Consider the following 17724-nt stretch of genomic DNA (forward strand, 5'->3'; position numbering starts at 1 on the left):
AATTTTAGAATTTTAGAATTTTAGAATTTTAGAATTTTAGAATTTTAGAATTTTAGAATTTTAGAATTTTAGAATTTTAGAATTTTAGAATTTTAGAATTTTAGAATTTTAGAATTTTAGAATTTTAGAATTTTAGAATTTTAGAATTTTAGAATTTTAGAATTTCAGAATTTGACGATGATGGTGATTTGATTGATGAGATTGGGTCATAAAAAAATGCTGAAATTTGTAAACGTTTGATCATTAATTTTTTTAAGCATTCTCAAATTTGGTACAATTTTTAAATAATAATTATATTTTCGGATTTTAAAACTACTTGCAATAATTTGAGTTCTATATGTTTTTAATTTATTATTTTTTAGATGTCTTCATTTATAATTGTTTTTAAATGTTTAAATTTTGATATTTCTAGATTACTTTTTCAAAACAACCAATGCACCATGGGTTTCCTATGTACATAGGACCTTTTGTAAAAGTAAGCGAGAATTTATAAATTTAGTTTTTCTTTTACAGTTCAGTTTTGTTTTCAGTTTTTTTTGTATTTTATTGTTTTTTTATATTATTATTATTTTTGAAATCAGAATTTAATTTATAAATTCTTGACAATTGTTGACTGATGATATATTTTTTCAGGCAACAAACATATTCCAATCTGATCCTGCCGGAATCGTGTCGTAGAACCCACGGAAGCAGCCACGTTTTCTCGGACTCGTACTCCGAGTCCGTTGTCTCGTACTCCGGTAAACATCAATCCGTCGGAGATCCAAGATTGGCGTCGCATCCGGGTTTTGATCAGCTCGTCGAGGAGCAAAAGTCCAACACGACAAAGATGCTGCCACGGCCGCCTCAGAAGAACACCAACATCCAAGCCGGAAGCTGCGGTCAAGGCAAATCCCGAAGGAAGCCAAGTTGGAGAAGAATCAGCAAAACGCAAGTGAAATTAGGTGAACAAGTGAATATTTTTGTAAATTTTTGACAGCTTGAATAAAAAAATCAATAAAAACAAAACAAACAGTTTTTCAACTGCAACATAACCTAAAAAACCGAAATGACAGCACACGACAATAGCACGACATTCTAAATAACAAAACCGTGCGACGTCGGTCGAATGTCGTACGACAATGTCGTACAATTTCGATCATCGATCGCACGACAAATACGACATTTTGGTGCAAAAACGTACGACATTCGTGCGAAAGTTGCACGACATTGTCGTGCGACGTCGTACGATTACACGGACGACAAACGACGGACGTCCGACGGACTTTTCAGTCAGGGTTGCTTTGGTCCCAAAAATTAGTGATCGAAAGCAGGAGTCAGTCAATTCCGTGAGATATTCTGACTTTTGTACAAATTCGTCTGGATTGTTTGTGGTGTAAAGTGTGTTGCCGTCTCTGAAGACATATTTGGGATAGTTTGTTATCACGTGGTCCTCTTGGATCAGTGGGTAGATCCGAATGATCGTGAACGATCCTTTGGTTAGCTTGGGAACGTGTAGAATGTAAAGAATGGTTTCTTTACTAGTAGCGAACTTTGGTACCACGTGCCGAAGTGCTTCATCTGGGAGGTTTATGTCTATCCCTTCGTCTTGCAACAACGTTTTGATGTTGTTTATTTCTTGAATTGTTAAAATCTTGTTTGCTATTATCGCTTGCTTTGAAAGTGTAATAGCATCCTGTATATTTTCTAGGACACCATTAAGAATGTCGATATTTGCCATGGTCACTAGCAGTGATACATCTTTCGCCAGTTTGTCGTCTTCGAGTTCTCTGATGATCTTGTTAACGCTTTCTGTGATTTCCGCGATTCGTCCATTTATTTTGTTGTTGATGTGGCTGATATTCATTGTTTATTCGTCAAGCTTATGTAGACTACTTACAATTTTCTTACATACTAGATATTATTTCTATTGTACAGAAATATTGTTCAGTAGTCGGGGCGTTTAGGCGCGTTTATTATTCGCGCTGTCACGTTTTTTCAAAAAAGAAAAGAAGAAATCGTTTGAAAAGCTATGGAATAAAAATGGCTTCAGCAGTGAAAGTTTCTCAAGTGGAACAATCCGAGATGGAGCTCATTCTGGAAGAAATCAGGGCCAAGCGCCTGCGGAAGCTGGACACCAGTTCGACGGCGAAGGCGGCAGTCGTTACTGCGGTGGACCAGCTGGATTCTACATCCGGCATCGCAGGAGATTCCAAGGAAGTGGAGGGGAAAGGACCAAGTTTTGAAAGTGCTCCTGCAGATATTTTCTTGGACGACGTCGGTGGTTTGTGGATGCCGGATGTGGATGGCGTCAACATCGTCAACAGCTGACCTAACTCGGGGAGGCTACGTGGCCCACGGAAGAGGTTTACATCGGTGTTGGGAGCTGGTTGGATGATCCCAGAATTGAATTTGGTGAGAGCGTTCTAATTTCTTCCTTATTATATTATTGCATTTCAATTTTCTCATTATTTACCAACGCCCACTACTTCATTCGTCGGTGAAGTATCCCATCAAACCCTTTCCCCTTCCAAATCCGGATATCTTGGAGGTCGTCTAAGTTCTTAGGCATCTCTATAGGATATCCAATCATCAAATCCCTCCCCACCTCCCCCGTTGATCGTGAGGAGTCGACCAAAAGGACAAATGAATGGTGATGTGTCATTCGGCACATTCCTGACGCATTTATTTTCCTTATCGGCGCCAACCTAGCTATTGCGAGCTTTATGCTCGGCTAGAGTACGGTCAACCAAGCTAAGCTAAGTTACTAGATATTATTTCTATTGTACAGATTTTTTCGTAGTTCCGGTTTAGACATGTCGAAATGTATGTACTGTGAATTTTCATTATAAAAGCGCATCATTTGATTTAATGGCGAATTTTTTAAATAATTTGTCGTGTATGCAGTTATTCTAAAAAGTGGGGAATGTCTAAGATTACGGCTTGGTTCATGAATACTATTGCGAATTTCTGAAAATAATGTTGCTGACTGTATGCGTTAGAGTTCGGTTTGTGCTGTCATCGAGTGCGGATCGTCGTGTCTCGCGCGCGTTTATTTTCTGTGTATTTGAGTGTTTTGTTATAACCAGGCGCTTCATTTTTTAATAATTGAGCCCGGGACTAACCGTGGATCAGTTTTCTGGTGGAATTTTGTGTGTTCTTTTGTTTGATTTCGGATAAATCTGATTTTTTTCAAGTGTTTTCCTGTCCATGTTGATGGCTAACACGGCGTCGGTTCGGCTCGGCTTATGTATTGGTGTCGGCGAAGGAGGAAACCGAATACGTTTGGTTGTCTGTATGCGTGTGTGGTTTTGGGATGACATGAAGGTTACAGCAGGTTACATCGTGCGTGGTCGCGATAGTGTGAGTGTGCTGAGTAGTGAAAGGGCAAAAAAAGAGCTGAGCCGCTGTAAAGATGTGATAATGCGATACCCGAATTTTGCGTGAAGAGGGGTTTTTCGGTGTTTCGGAACTTAATGGTCTTTCTTGGTGTTTGCTAAAAATGGTGTCTACGGGGGAAGGCATCAAAGAAGGCTGAACGGAAGTAGTCTTTGGCCGAATGTAAGTGCTGATCCATCAAGCTTCGCATGTGGTTTCGGAAGCCGGTGCGCGTTGGTAGTGTGGAAACCCGGCGGTCGCGTCGAGCATACGGCAATGTGTGCGAGTGTCAACACGGATGGCACGCGCTCTTCGTCGTGCTTGTGTGCAACAAGGCTTCGGAATTATGTGTACGGGTGGGGAGAGCGGAACACCCTCTCCGCTTGTCAGCACGAGGCAAAGCAGCGATTCTGGCGCTGGTCCGCAGCAGTGGCGGCTCTCCCAATGTAGTGGTTAAAGATAATGCGGAATTCGGGTGAGATCAGTCTTATTTGTATTGTTATCATGTAGCCCTACGAGTGACAGTGTGTGTGTGCTTGGTAAAGCTTGAATGGATGAGAGAGAGAAAGAGAGAATCATGTTTCCTACGCAGGGATGCCAGAACGGAGCTTAATCGACGGATAAAAAAAATAAGGCCAGAAGTTTTTTTATTTGTTATTATTGAATTAAATGCAATCTCAAATATTGAAACATATAGAAGGAAACAAAAATGAATTTAAGTGTTACATGTATTGTTTTGCTGGTTGCTTCTTCTACATTCAATATAGCGTCAACAAAATTCAGAAATAAGCTTGAAATAACGTGAATTTGGAAATTAAAATGAGATAAAACAGAGATTACTGTAGTTTTCAAACAACTTGCAAATTTTAACGGTTAAGGTCTCGGTGAGTGAGAGAGTGTGGTGTGTAAGAGTTTGTATGAATGAGTTTTTTTCAATATAAATCAAATTATTTTTCAGGGATTGATTCGGTGCTGTTAAACGTTCGCGTCGTGGTCGGTTCTCCCCGCTAAGTAATTTCGTCGTTAACGTTTCGTACCGCCGGTTTGTCGTTATCTTCAAATTGATTAGGCCTGATCGAAAAGTTGTTTATTTTTGTTCGGCTTCGATTCGGGCGCATTTGTTTCTGTTGATTATCCAGTCATCCTTATTGTAATCATCGGTTTTATCTATTTGCCGCGCGTGGTTGATTCGACTTTACATTGCTTTTTGAATATTTTCTCATTCTTCTTAATGGCTTAATACTATTCTTTTGCCGCGAAATAAATAAAAATCGGTCGATAATAAAATATGATTCTCTTGTGATCAATGGGATCATCACGATTAAGTGCGTGACGACCGACTCACGCAGGATTTTCGTTGGCGTTGTCGTCTTTATTGTTACGAGTCGCGAATGATTGTCGGGCCGAAAAGTTATTCGGGTTCGTTTTTGTCCAAAGTTTGGTTTGCCACGTTTACCGTCGAGTTTGCCACGCAATTTGCATATTTTTATTTTTATATTTTTTCATTTAATATTAAATTTGTTTTCGCAAATCAAAAGTCCTTCCCGTAGCACCAATGCTCGGAAGGCACGCGTTCGATTAAAAAGTTTCTAAATAATAAACATTGTATCTTTCCGCAGCCGGCTGCCTAAGATTTTAAAAATTCAACCGATAAACAAATTGCTTATGGTCGCATCACCTACCACAGTGAATCCTGACCTCATACCCATCTTACTAACCCCTCAAAACTCATGTGATACTTTGTCGGAGACGCAGTCGATTTGGCGGTCCCATCACTCAAGTATCGGACTAACATTCCCATCCACTTCCCCGTGTCTTACCACTGGTCGTGGCCGGCGTCGGTATTGATCAGCACGATAGGGACCTTTGAAAATTGCGAAGGGGTGATGATTGGTTCCTACTTTTCATCTGTGGTCCACGGAGCAATGATTGAGGGTCCTGGTCAATAACGAAGTAGCAGCTACGGGTAGACACCAATGCTATGCTATGCTATAATGTTGCTGACTGTATGCGTTAAGAAATAATGTCGTTGATGAAAGAGAGCATGGCAAATTTACGACGTTCTTGTAATGATTGTATGTTTATGAGCATGCAGCGTGCTTCATACGATGGGAGAGGAAATGCAGTCCAGTTCAGTACATAGTGCGTACAGTAAGAATTGTTTTAGGACAGATTCAATACGTGCTTGGTGTACGGCATAGTATGGATTCCAGACGATACTACAGTATTCCAAGAGTGGCCTGACATACGTTATATAGAGTAATTTAATAGTATACGGGTCCTGGAAGTTGAATGCAAAGCGCTTTATAAAGCCTAATGTACTTGTTGCCTTGTTTATTATTGTGTTATAGTGTTCTACAAAAGTTAGTTGTGAGTCTAGGATGACACCTCCCACATTAACTCAGTGCGGACGTTAGGCATCGGCGGCCGTTACTGATCGTGTGGTCCGCCCTAGAACCGCCCTGGCGGACTGAGGGCGGGCCGCCTGGGCGGTTGAAATTTGACTTATGAAATTTTTCAATTTCGTCCGCCCTCCATCCGCCTTGGCGTGCCATGGGCGCATCGCCTGGGCGGTTCAAACTGATCGCTGAAATGTTTCAATATCGTTCGCCCCTCAATCTCCGCGGCGAGCCAAAGGCTGATTGCCATGGCGGTTTGCATCTGAAGGAATTCATTCGAATTTGACATTTCAGTCAGTTTTCAACGAGCTTCGGTGGGTGTTGTTATTTAATCGGCGGCTGCTGATTTTCGTTGTTAAGTTTGTGTTGGGAGAAGTGTTGTGTTGTTTAGATTGTTTACTTATGTAAACAAACAGTTGAAAGTGCGTTTGAAATAGTGATTGAAGGTTGTTTTGCAAGAATAATCGTTATTGTTGGTGTAATTTATGTGACACTCATTATAAATATGGTTGGCAGATGTGCAATCATTTGGAATACTTAGAATTTGATATGTTTCATAGTTTTTATGATTTGATTTGTTCTTTTTTGTATGTATGTATGGAAATTTGGTGTACATTTTGGTAAAAAGTATATCTTTCCCAGTTACTTTAAGGGAAACCTCTTGAAGAGTATCGGGGTGGTATTTACAAAGCAGATTTTGTGGCAATGTTTACTCAATTTAGTTAATGTTTTTTTTGTGTGAATGTTAACACTCCATAGGTTGCGGGTTCATTGCTAGCAGTGGAGGCGATTAGTGGTGCAGCAGCGATTTTTGTCTTTCTTTTGTTTGACGTTTTGACAAAGGACTTTGTCTTAAAGCTCTATCTGCGGTGTCAATGCAAAATTTTTCGAAAATGTAGCGTTACCGTCGCATGCCCTCGGCGTGACATTCTGTTTCTGTTGCGTGGATGCCGTGCCAACTATTTAAGCTAAAAGTTAGCCTCTGGAGGATTTAGTGTCCATCAGACTTTCATCAAAGAAGGACCTTACGTTGGGAATTTTAATGCTCACACACACACGCACACGTTGAAAGAAACAGGTGGTGCATAAACTTGAGGGAGGTCCAAGAAGATATTGACGGTTGCCAGAACGGTCACCGGAATACCGAAATGATTTTGAACAAATTGGTAGGATATCGGCCACACCCGGAGTGGCCAGTGCCCTGGGGAAGGTTCTACCGGGAGGACATTTACGGAACCATGCAAATTGGGGCAATATGGGTATTAAAATTCATGGTTTTGACAAAGGACTTTGTCTTAAAGCTCTATCTGCGGTGTCAATGCAAAATTTTTCGAAAATGTAGCGTTACCGTCGCATGCCCTCGGCGTGACATTCTGTTTCTGTTGCGTGGATGCCGTGCCAACTATTTAAGCTAAAAGTTAGCCTCTGGAGGATTTAGTGTCCATCAGACTTTCATCAAAGAAGGACCTTACGTTGGGAATTTTAATGCTCACACACACACGCACACGTTGAAAGAAACAGGTGGTGCATAAACTTGAGGGAGGTCCAAGAAGATATTGACGGTTGCCAGAACGGTCACCGGAATACCGAAATGATTTTGAACAAATTGGTAGGATATCGGCCACACCCGGAGTGGCCAGTGCCCTGGGGAAGGTTCTACCGGGAGGACATTTACGGAACCATGCAAATTGGGGCAATATGGGTATTAAAATTCATGATTTTTGAAACTGGTAATGAAAATGGGCATTTTGACAGGATTGGCCACACCCGGAGTGCCCATGGCCCTGAGGGAAGGTTCTACCGGGGGACTGTGGACTGGCGTTGAGAATGCGACTTGTAAGGTCGGCGGTTACTTTGCAACTGAAAGTATATGTTTGTAATTAATACCCAAAAACACCCAAAATGGATCTACAAGCAAGCTTATTCCTTCCTCATTTTCAATATTTTTATCTGTACTTTTCTGTAATTTATTCCCAACCAAGCTGTACAGCTAAAACAAACAACATTTTTTTAATAAAGGCTAGTATGGAGATCGGAAGGAAAGGGGTCAAGAAACAGCTTTACGAACAGCAGAACAAAGGAGAGGGAGCGTTTTCTTGGGGCTTTTTTTTCACCCTATCTGGCTTGCTTTCGCTTCAACTGCTGCCCATTTGAATTTTGTCTTGACCGGTTCCTTCCGATGTGCAAACACCGCTTAACATTGTATCAAAAATTACCGCATTTTAACTAATTTTGAAACTGTTTATAAATCATGGCAAAAATTACTAAAATGTAAAATCAGTAATATTTTCGAAGAATTTGTTTTCATCAGTACCGGTACACTTTTATAAAATAAAAAATAGTCCATATTTCAGTTTAAAATGATTTCTTGAAAAGCAATCTCAATAAATTAAGCAAATTGCAAAAATAATATAAATATTTCAATTAATGCTCAAAATGTGCTTTGCTGCACTAAATACATTTTTTTTTATAAAAAAATAAAATCAAATGTTGTTAATTCTTGCCACAAAAGCTTTCTGAAAAACACATTTTTACCGATTTAACGATTTTGTTCTGTAAATGGATGGTAGTATCAACATTTTTCAACTTTTATATTAAAAATTTTGAACTTTCTATTAATATTCACTTACGCGATCTTTTAACCAAACAAACGATAGTTTTTACCGAAAAGTTTTTTTTTCTCTGTTGTGTCTACTTAATAATATTTTTGTTTATCTTGAAACAAAACATAGTTCAGAAAATATTATTCTAATGAATAAATCAAAATCATGTGGTAAATTGTTGCAATAAAAATAAAATATATAAACTGAAATAAATGCCGTTCCGCTATTTTCGATTTCTATTATATGTCAAATTAATTTTCTCTTCAAATTGTATTTATTGTAGCTAAAGGTGATATTGATATTACCGTAGATTAGATTATTCAATGTTACATATAATCATGATCAAAACAATGTTTAAGGTCATTTTATTTATAAATACCTTCAAAATATACTGTGCCTATCAGATAACAACAAAAAACATATTTTATTAAATTATTCTTGTAATGCATAGATGTATAGATTGCAATCTGACTACTTTCTCAAAGGGTTCCAGCTCAGGCGAAAAATTTTTCAAACTACCACCGCAGAGGTCTGTCAGACTCCAACACGGAGGAGACAATATCCTAACCATAAATTCCTTCAAACCGTATCTTGCTTATCTAAAAACAGCTGAAAGATTTTTTAATGTTTTATTTTTAAATATTTTGTTTTATTTTTCTCGTAATGTAAAATGGGTTCCAAGCAACTTTGATATATTACATCAGTAGATTGTTCACAGAAACTTATTTTTTGTTTAATCACGATCTTTACGATCCCTGTTCATGGTTTCTTTTCTTATTTAAAATTTTAACTTTTTCTTTGCTGATAAACTCCTGTTATGTAATTTGAAAAAGTTTGGTTTCATAATTAAGTACAATCGATTAAAGAACCCCAAAGTTTCTTTAATTTATTTCAAAATAATGTTTCTCTTAATTAAATTTTGATATATTTACTTTACTAAAATTCTGAAAGTTTTTTTTAAACTCAATAAAATGATACATTGTTAAAATATAATTTTATCGAAATTAATTAATGATTTTGAACTATTTTGATACAAATCACAGATATTGCATTGAAAAATAAAAATAAATATAATTAATATAAATATTTCCTAGTTTTTTTAAAATTATGTTTTTTTTCGTTGCTCAATTCAAAATTAATATTTAAATATTTGTATTATTTTCTCTTGTGACGCAACGCTTTCACAATTTAAATTATATTTTAAGCATTTCTGATGATTAATCATTCCTTTATTTATTATTTAAAAATACATCAAATTAATTATTAAGTGAATTATTTGACCTTTTTTTAACTAATAATGTATTGTTCATTCCATTACTTAAATTTTTACGTCCCTGTGAAATAATGTTGGGTTTCAAGAAATGTTTCTATCACAGCTGAGTAAATCGATTAAAGTAACAATTAACAATAACAACTATCAATATGGAATACGAATACTTAATCATTAACGTCTTTCAATTTAGAGGTTTATCTTTCAAGAGAGGAAAACTCCAGTGTTAGTTATAGTGACAACCGTTTTAGTCCTATTCGATGAATTTAAAATCATTTTTTTAGGTAGTTCACAGACATAACGCCAAAATACATATTACTTTATCTGTGGATACCAAAAAATGCTCACTTTCACATTTAAATTTATTTATTTATTTTCTTAGGTCAATTTCTTTTGTGATGTTAAAGACGGTCCTTAATTGAATGAAAAGATTTGCTGAACAATATATTTTTAAAATCCATAAGGCTCCTTCTGCGAAGTTTTTTTAAAAAAAAAATCATCACAAAAGTCTGTCGGGTTGTTTTATCGAGGAGATTGTTATCGGACTGCTTTCGCAAAGAACTCCAGCACAGATTATTCATTTTTTTAATCTGACTACCATCGCAGAGGTCTGTCAGGATCCAACACAGAGGAGACTTTTTTTTTCTGACTACCATCGCCGAGGTCTGTCATGCTCCAACACAGAGGAGACTTTTTTTTCTGACTACCATCGCAGAGGTCTGTCAGGCTCCAACACAGAGGAGACTTTTTTTTCTGACTACCATCGCAGAGGTCTGTCAGGCTCCAACACAGAGGAGACTTTTTTTTCTGACTACCATCGCAGAGGTCTGTCAGGCTCCAACACAGAGGAGACTTTTTTTTCTGACTACCATCGCAGAGGTCTGTCAGGCTCCAACACAGAGGAGACTTTTTTTTTCTGACTACCATCGCAGAGGTCTGTCAGGCTCCAACACAGAGGAGACTTTTTTTTTCTGACTACCATCGCAGAGGTCTGTCAGGCTCCAACACAGAGGAGACTTTTTTTTCTGACTACCATCGCAAAGGTCTGTCAGGCTCCAACACAGAAGAGACTTCAAAATTAATTATGACTAATCAATTATAACGGCAAAAAAACGTTGCTCAAATCAAATTTCAAAGCAAAACATTGATTGTCAATTTCTGCATAAATCTATAAAATTTTCATTAGAATTCTAAAACGATAGTTTTCAATTTCCACAGCATCAAGCAACAATTTAATATTGCATCAAATTCACAGTAAAAATTTATCGTCAATAATAACAACAATCAAATCTTCATTCAAATGAGAACTTAACATTTTTTCATTAACCATAAAATTAATAATCAAATTTTGCATCAACTTCAAAACAAAACATTGGTCATCATTAGCATATAAAAAATCAAATATTGCGTCAAATTTAAAACTCAAAATTGCTAACCATTAAACCACAATCAAATATTGCATGAAATTTAAAACCGAAAAAAATACCGTTCTATAATAACAAAACTCAAATTCAGAAAACAAATCTTGGCCTTCGATTGCCACAACAAAAAGCAAATCTATCGTCGTATTCAAAATAATAACTGGTTTTCGATTACCACAATATCAATCAAACCTCGTATCTTACTCGAAACAAAATATTGGTTTTCATTTATCGCAAAAATAAGCAAATTTGTCATCTTACCATAACAAAACATTGGTCTTTAATTCCCTCTTCAACAATCAAATCTTTCAATCAAAATTAAACCTGTAAATTTTGTAATTTGTGATTTTATTGGACTTTGCATCAAGTCATTGCCACAACAAGCATATCTTTCATTAAATTTAAAACAAAACTAACAAGAAGCAAATATTTATCTTATTCAAAAATAAACATTGGTCTTCAATTACCAAAATAACCAGCATCCAATCCAAAATAAAAAAAAAAAAATGATCATTAATAATAACAACAATCCATAACAATCAAATTTTGCATCAAATTCAAAGCAAAACATTGGTCGTCAATTATAATAACAACAATAAAATTCAAACAACAAATTTGATTTCAATTACCAAAACAACAACTAAATTAAAAACAAATTATCTACCTTCAATCGCAAACTAATCCTCCATCAAATTCAAAACGAAATATTCATTTTCAATTTCCACAATCTTGTCAAATCTTTTGTCAAATTATAAACAAAATATTGATTTTTATCAATCACAAAAATTAGAAAAAAAAAGTCTAATTCGTAACAAAACTGTTGGCGGCTTAACTGGCTGCGTTAATTTGACAGCTCTGCTCGCCTGCCGCAACCAGCTTGCTGCGATCGAGCGCAACCCTGCGCAACGTTTCTCGCGCGCAACGGCGCGACGTTGCCACGACGCTGAACGAACGACGAGACACGAACGACGACCGACGACGACGACGAGAGAAAAAACCGCCATTTTGCGGTACCAGTCTTTTTTCACCCTCGGACAAGTTAACACGTAGTTTTTAATTAGACTTAATAAAGCTAGTTGTAGTGCTAAATCCGAGTGCGTTTACTTTTTTACCACACCCACGGCCAGTTCGAACAATAAGTACAGTCCACCCGTGAGTATTCCGCCGTTTTCCGTGGGGCCAACGTGCCGGCCCGAACATTGGTCCAATCGACCCGAATTTGCACATCCGGCGTGGATGTGGTAAAGAAGCCTGGTGAAAAGTGCGAGGCAAACGTGCCTCAGAGAACAAGCGGACAGTTCCCGCGAAAAAGTCGCTCCGGTGAGAGACACGTAGCCGCGAGTGCAAAAGTGCAAAAAGTGCGATTCCGGAACATTCGTGAACAATCCCGACGGAGGCAAACAGCCCTCATTTCCGTTCGCGAGTGTCCATAAGTGCAAAGAAGAAGAGGAGAAACTTAACCTAAAAGTGCTAAAAGTGAGAAGTGTGGAAAATGCCGCCAAAAACCCCACGTACTCCGATGAAGAAGTCGGAGGAAGACATCCGCCAAGAAGAGTTAGAAGGCCTGGTCCACATCCGAGAACAGAAGGTGGAAAGGATCACTCGGATGAAGGAGGCGATCACCAGTGTGCCCAGAGGTGGGCGCACAGCCGCGACGGTAAGAGGAAACCAGAAGAAGCTGGAGTTGGTGAACAGCGAGTTCGACAGCGTCCATCAGCGGATCATCCTCTTGGCGGATGCAAGCTCTCGAGGTCAGCATGATGCCACGCAGCGGAAGTTCGAAGCCATCTACGATGAGCTCATCATGACCCTTGAGCAGTGGACCGATGACCTCACCCCCGCCGTCGCTGCAGGAACGTCCAACGCCCTCGCGCCAGCCGGCGCTCAACCGGTGGTCATCAACCAGCCTTAGCCGAGAATCATCCCTACGTTCGACGGCAAGTATGAGTCCTGGGACAGGTTCAAGATCATGTTTAAGGACGTGGTCGACCGGTCAAACGAACTTCCCAGGATCAAGCTATACCACCTGGAGAAGGCCTTGATTGGAAGTGCTCAGGGTGCGATCGACGACAAAACCATCCAGGATGGGAATTACGCGCACGCCTGGGACATTTTGGAGGAACAGTACGGGGACAAGCGGCGGATGATCGATCTGCACATCGGTGGCATGCTACGAGTCCAGAAGCTGGTCAAAGAGAGCCACGAGGAGCTAAGGTCACTCGTGCAGAACTTCAACGGCCACGTCGAGAACCTCAAGTTCCTTGGCCAGCAGTTCACCGGAGTGTCGGAACAGATCGCCGTCTACCTCCTGGCACATGCCCTGGACGACGCCACGTACAAGCTATGGAAGGCAACGATCAAGCGAGGAGAACTTCCGAACTACGAGGCGGCCATCCAGTTCTTGAAGGATCGAGTCTCCGTTCTGGAACGGTGGGAGAAAACCAACGAAGCGGCACCGAAGCAGCGACAAGCATCCAAGCCATACTCCAGCAAGCCAACCCAGAAGGCCAACGCGGCCACAACGTCGCAGCCGGAATCCCGGTGCGAGATCTGCGCTGAGCCACACCAAACCTTCAAGTGCGCGACCTTCCTCGGGTACACGGTAGCCCAGCGCAAGGACAAGGCGAGGGAGAAGAACCTGTGCTAAAACTGCCTGCGGCCAGGACACTCGACGAAAAGGTGCTCGTCGAAGTACACCTGCGGAAAGTGTCAACGGCGGCACCACACCACGCTGCACGAACCACGAGAGCAGCAAGAATCTACGACGAAGCCGGCCACTCCCCAGAGTGTGGCCACACCAGTGAATCAGCCACCAGTGAACCAACCCGCTGGTCCGGCTCACCCGACGTCCAGCCAAGCAACCTGTAACCACTCCCAGGCGGTCAAGACAGTAATGCTACTGACCGCGGTCGTCAATCTGCTCGACGACCAGAGCCAGCCTGTGCCTTGCCGCGTCCTACTCGACAATGGATCACAGGTGAATTTTATCACGCAATCGATGGCAAACCGCTTAAAACTAGAACGAGTGGCCGCAAACGTCCCCATCTGCGGCATCGGAGCTGTCAAGACGTACGCCAAGGAGTCGATCACGGTCGAGCTCCGCTCTCGGATCAGCAGCTTCTCCGTCGACGTCGATTGCCTCATCGTACCAAAGGTGACCGGAATGGTGCCAGCTGTACCGGTCGACATCAACGAGTGGCCGATTCCCGTCGGCATCCAGCTGGCCGACCCAGAATTCAACAAGCCGGACCGCATCGACATGCTTCTGGGAGTGACTATGTTTTTCCGGTTGCTAAAAACGGGACAGATGGAGTTGGCTGGAAATCTGCCGGAACTGCGCGAGACTCACCTCGGTTGGGTCATCGCCGGAGATGTTGGAGACACAGTACCAAGCCCGCAGTACACACACACTGCCACACTCGACGACATCAACGAAGCGATCCAGAGATTCTGGCAGGTCGAGGACATCGAAAGTGCCACACAAGTTTCCACTGAGCAAGAGGAATGCGAGGCGTTCTTCGCGTCCACCCACAAGCGGGATACAACCGGCAGGTACGAGGTACGCTTGCCGTTTCGTCCGGTCGTCGCCAAGCTCGACGACAACCGCAGCCTCGCTCTTCGGCGCTTCCTGTCGCTGGAGCGGCGACTCGCCCGGGACCCTGACTTGAAGCAGCAATACGGTGAGTTCATTAGGGAATATGAGGAACTGGGGCACTGCAAGTCGGTTGACGAGGCCGACGACTTACCAAACACGAGCCGCTACTACATGCCCCATCACGCGATCCTACGCCCCTCGAGCTCTACAACCAAGTTGCGGGTCGTATTTGACGCATCTGCAAAGATGTCTCCCACGAGCGTGTCCCTGAACGAAGCCCTTCAGGTCGGAGGCACTGTCCAGAGCGATCTGTTCTCCATCCTCCTTGCCTTCCGGAAGCACCCCGTCGCCTTCACTGCAGACCTCTCGAAAATGTACCGCCAGATTCAAGTGGCCCCGTCTGACACCCGCTTCCAGCGAATCTTCTGGCGGGCCGATCCATCTGAGTTTATCCGGGTCCTGGAACTCACCACGGTGACTTACGGTACGGCGTCCGCTCCCTTTCTTGCCACGCGATGTCTGGTCCAGCTCTGCGACGATGAAGGTGAACATTTTCCGCTAGCTGCCAAAATTGTGCGCGAGGCCTGCTACGTCGATGACATCCTCTCTGGTGCGAGCTCTCCCGAAGAAGCAATCGATTGTCTGACGCAACTGCAAGGCCTGCTCGGTCGCGGTGGATTTCCCATCCACAAGTGGACATCCAATGAGCCGGTGGTGATGGAACGCATCCCTGAGTGTGATCGCGAGAAGCTGATCGACCTGGACGGATTGGTCGGCGGTGTGGTCAAGGCCCTGGGGCTCTACTGGAGTCCAGGAGACGACGAGTTTCGTTTCACCGTAACCCAGGCTGAAGCAGATGCCATGTCGGAGATCGGCAAATTCTACGACATACTGGGACTCCTGTCGCCAGTAATCATCAAGGCCAAGATCCTGATGCAGCGAGTCTGGCTTGCTGGTCTTTCTTGGGACGTTCTGTTGGAAGGAGGGATGATGGACACGTGGCACCAATTCCAGTGTGCACTTCCCGACGTGCGCGACATCCGTATCCCTCGGTACGTGATCGGGCCTGGCAACCCGGGCCTTGAACTTCACGGATTCAGCGACGCCTCCAAGGTCGCCTACGGTGCGGTGACCTACGTTCGCAGTCTGCTCCCGAACGGCAAGTGCAAGATGAGGCTGCTCTGCAGCAAATCGAAGGTGGCGCCAACCAAGCCACTGGACATCCACCGACTGGAACTGCTTGCCCTCCGACTGCTCTCGAAACTGGTGGTGAAGGTCATCGCTGCGCTGAACCTACCCTTCCGACACGTGGTGCTGTGGTGCGACAGCCAAGTTGTGCTTGCGTGGCTCAAGAAACCGCTGGACCTACTTCAAACGTTCGTGCGCAACCGCGTCGCGGAGATCCGGAGAGAGACCGGCGGCTTCATCTTCAAGTACATTCGTTCCAAGGACAACCCGGCCGACCTGATCTCGCGCGGCATGTTTCCTGCCGCCCTGATGAATTGCAGTAAGTGGTGGGAAGGTCCGCAGTTTTTGGAGTCCGTCGAGTACGAGGAAGAGCCTGAAATCGAGATACCGGACAGTGAGTTGCCTGAGATGCGTAAGGTGAAGTTGGTTACCCTGCTGACCTGCAACACGACCGAGTTTCCGATTTTCGAGAACTGCAGCTCATTCCGGAAACTGCAACGGATAATGGCGTACGTGCTGCTGTGTAACCTTAGTCTCTAATTTAACAGCGGGATTTCTTTCATGTCCATTCCTTTAGCACAGTTCGACACCATTTTCAGTTTAACTCCAAAATATGTATTCTAAGATTTTCCTTAAACTTATAGTAACATTTCACTATGCTTCTAAGATATACCCCGTGGCATTTTGGTAGAATTGCATCTGTGCATCGTAGCACTTACACCGAATAATCCACTCCAACTCCTAACTGCATCTCTCTTCTGCTAACTGCTAACTTCAACTCTCAATTTCAACTCCCTCCTAATTTCAACTACCCCGATTCTAAATCTAACTTAGGCTTTTATACTCCGAAGCGTTTTTAGTCAAGACGCATGCGCAATATTCATCTCTACGGGAGTAGCTCAGCCACGTGCGTTTTGACTACACCGCGTTGATCTTGAAATCTTTCTGCTCGAAAATTCTCAGCAGGGATCCTGGCAGAGTTCATGACCCTTCTGTTTTCGCTTTGTGCTTTTCCTTCCATCCTCCTACTGTGTTTATTTATGTCTTAACCTACGTGCTCCTAGAAATATGACACTTGACTCGTGTCAACATGTGTTAATGAGTGCATCTGAAGATGTTGCACTTCGTCTGATTGTAAAGACCAATGTACTTCTGACAAATTCTTCCCTGTTGGTCGAACTAAAAATCTAAATTTATATTCTGATTAACTGAGGGTCGCTACATACCCTTACACTACCCAGCTAGATGTTTGTCTGCTAAGATAATCATCTACTGTAAGCCTAACGCTGGTTCTTGATAAGTATTGATTTTGAAAAATATGTTTTTGAATATCTGAGTACTAAATATAATTGTTGTTCACGTTTTGTTGCCTCCTCTGCGTTGATATAATTGATAAGATAGCTGGCTTGATAATTCGTCGATGTTTTCTCCACTTGACTTTTGGTTTGAAACTTGAAAACATTCAATAAACTACATAGATTGAGACATTTGACTTTGTTGATTTGACTATAGTGGATCAATTCTGCCAAACATTATTTGATACATTTTCCTTCTTGTCCTTTCCTTGATGCTTTTTCTTATTGCATAGAGATCTGCGTCAGTCCTTCTTAGTGTTCTGCAGTCGATACAATTTTCGTGGACTTCAATCGAAACTTTACATTCCATTCCATAAGATCTGAGTGTAGTGTACAGATCATTTCGCCATACTTTTTCCTTTCCACTAGATCCAAGAATTGTATTTGGATCCCTTGCCTTAATTGTCAGTCTTTGACATAATTTTTCCGGTTGAGAAGTTTTTTCTTCTGACTGAACAAACAGAAACTATTCCATGTAATATTATTTAGCATCACCCGAGCAGACGGAAATAACTTGGGAAGGTCAGTTTTTGATA

General features: G+C 41.8%; 2 protein-coding genes across 2 annotated transcripts in view; both read left to right on the forward strand.

Annotated features, from left to right (window-relative positions):
- The first annotated feature begins 1845 nt into the window (after positions 1 to 1845).
- Positions 1846 to 13710, forward strand: LOC120430656 (uncharacterized). Its single transcript, XM_052708324.1, has 2 exons — positions 1846 to 2982; positions 5376 to 13710. The coding sequence occupies exon 2, from the start codon at positions 13020 to 13022 to the stop codon at positions 13695 to 13697; it is 678 nt and encodes a 225-aa protein (XP_052564284.1). The 5' UTR covers positions 1846 to 2982; positions 5376 to 13019; the 3' UTR covers positions 13698 to 13710.
- Positions 13710 to 17724, forward strand: part of LOC120430658 (uncharacterized) — a 29113-nt gene continuing 25098 nt past the window's right edge. The window contains exon 1 of the mRNA XM_039595763.2: positions 13710 to 16342. Within this exon, the coding sequence (XP_039451697.1) occupies positions 13944 to 16342 (2399 nt within the window). The 5' untranslated portion in view covers positions 13710 to 13943. The remainder of the gene's footprint in view (positions 16343 to 17724) is intronic.

Source organism: Culex pipiens, chromosome 2 (genome assembly GCF_016801865.2).
Source record: "Culex pipiens pallens isolate TS chromosome 2, TS_CPP_V2, whole genome shotgun sequence".
Taxonomy (NCBI): domain Eukaryota; kingdom Metazoa; phylum Arthropoda; class Insecta; order Diptera; family Culicidae; genus Culex; species Culex pipiens.

Coding starts and splice junctions, on each gene's coding strand:
- LOC120430656 (XM_052708324.1), top strand. CDS start 13,020: ATGTTTAAGGACGTGGTCGACCGGTCAAACGAACTTCCCAGGATCAAG.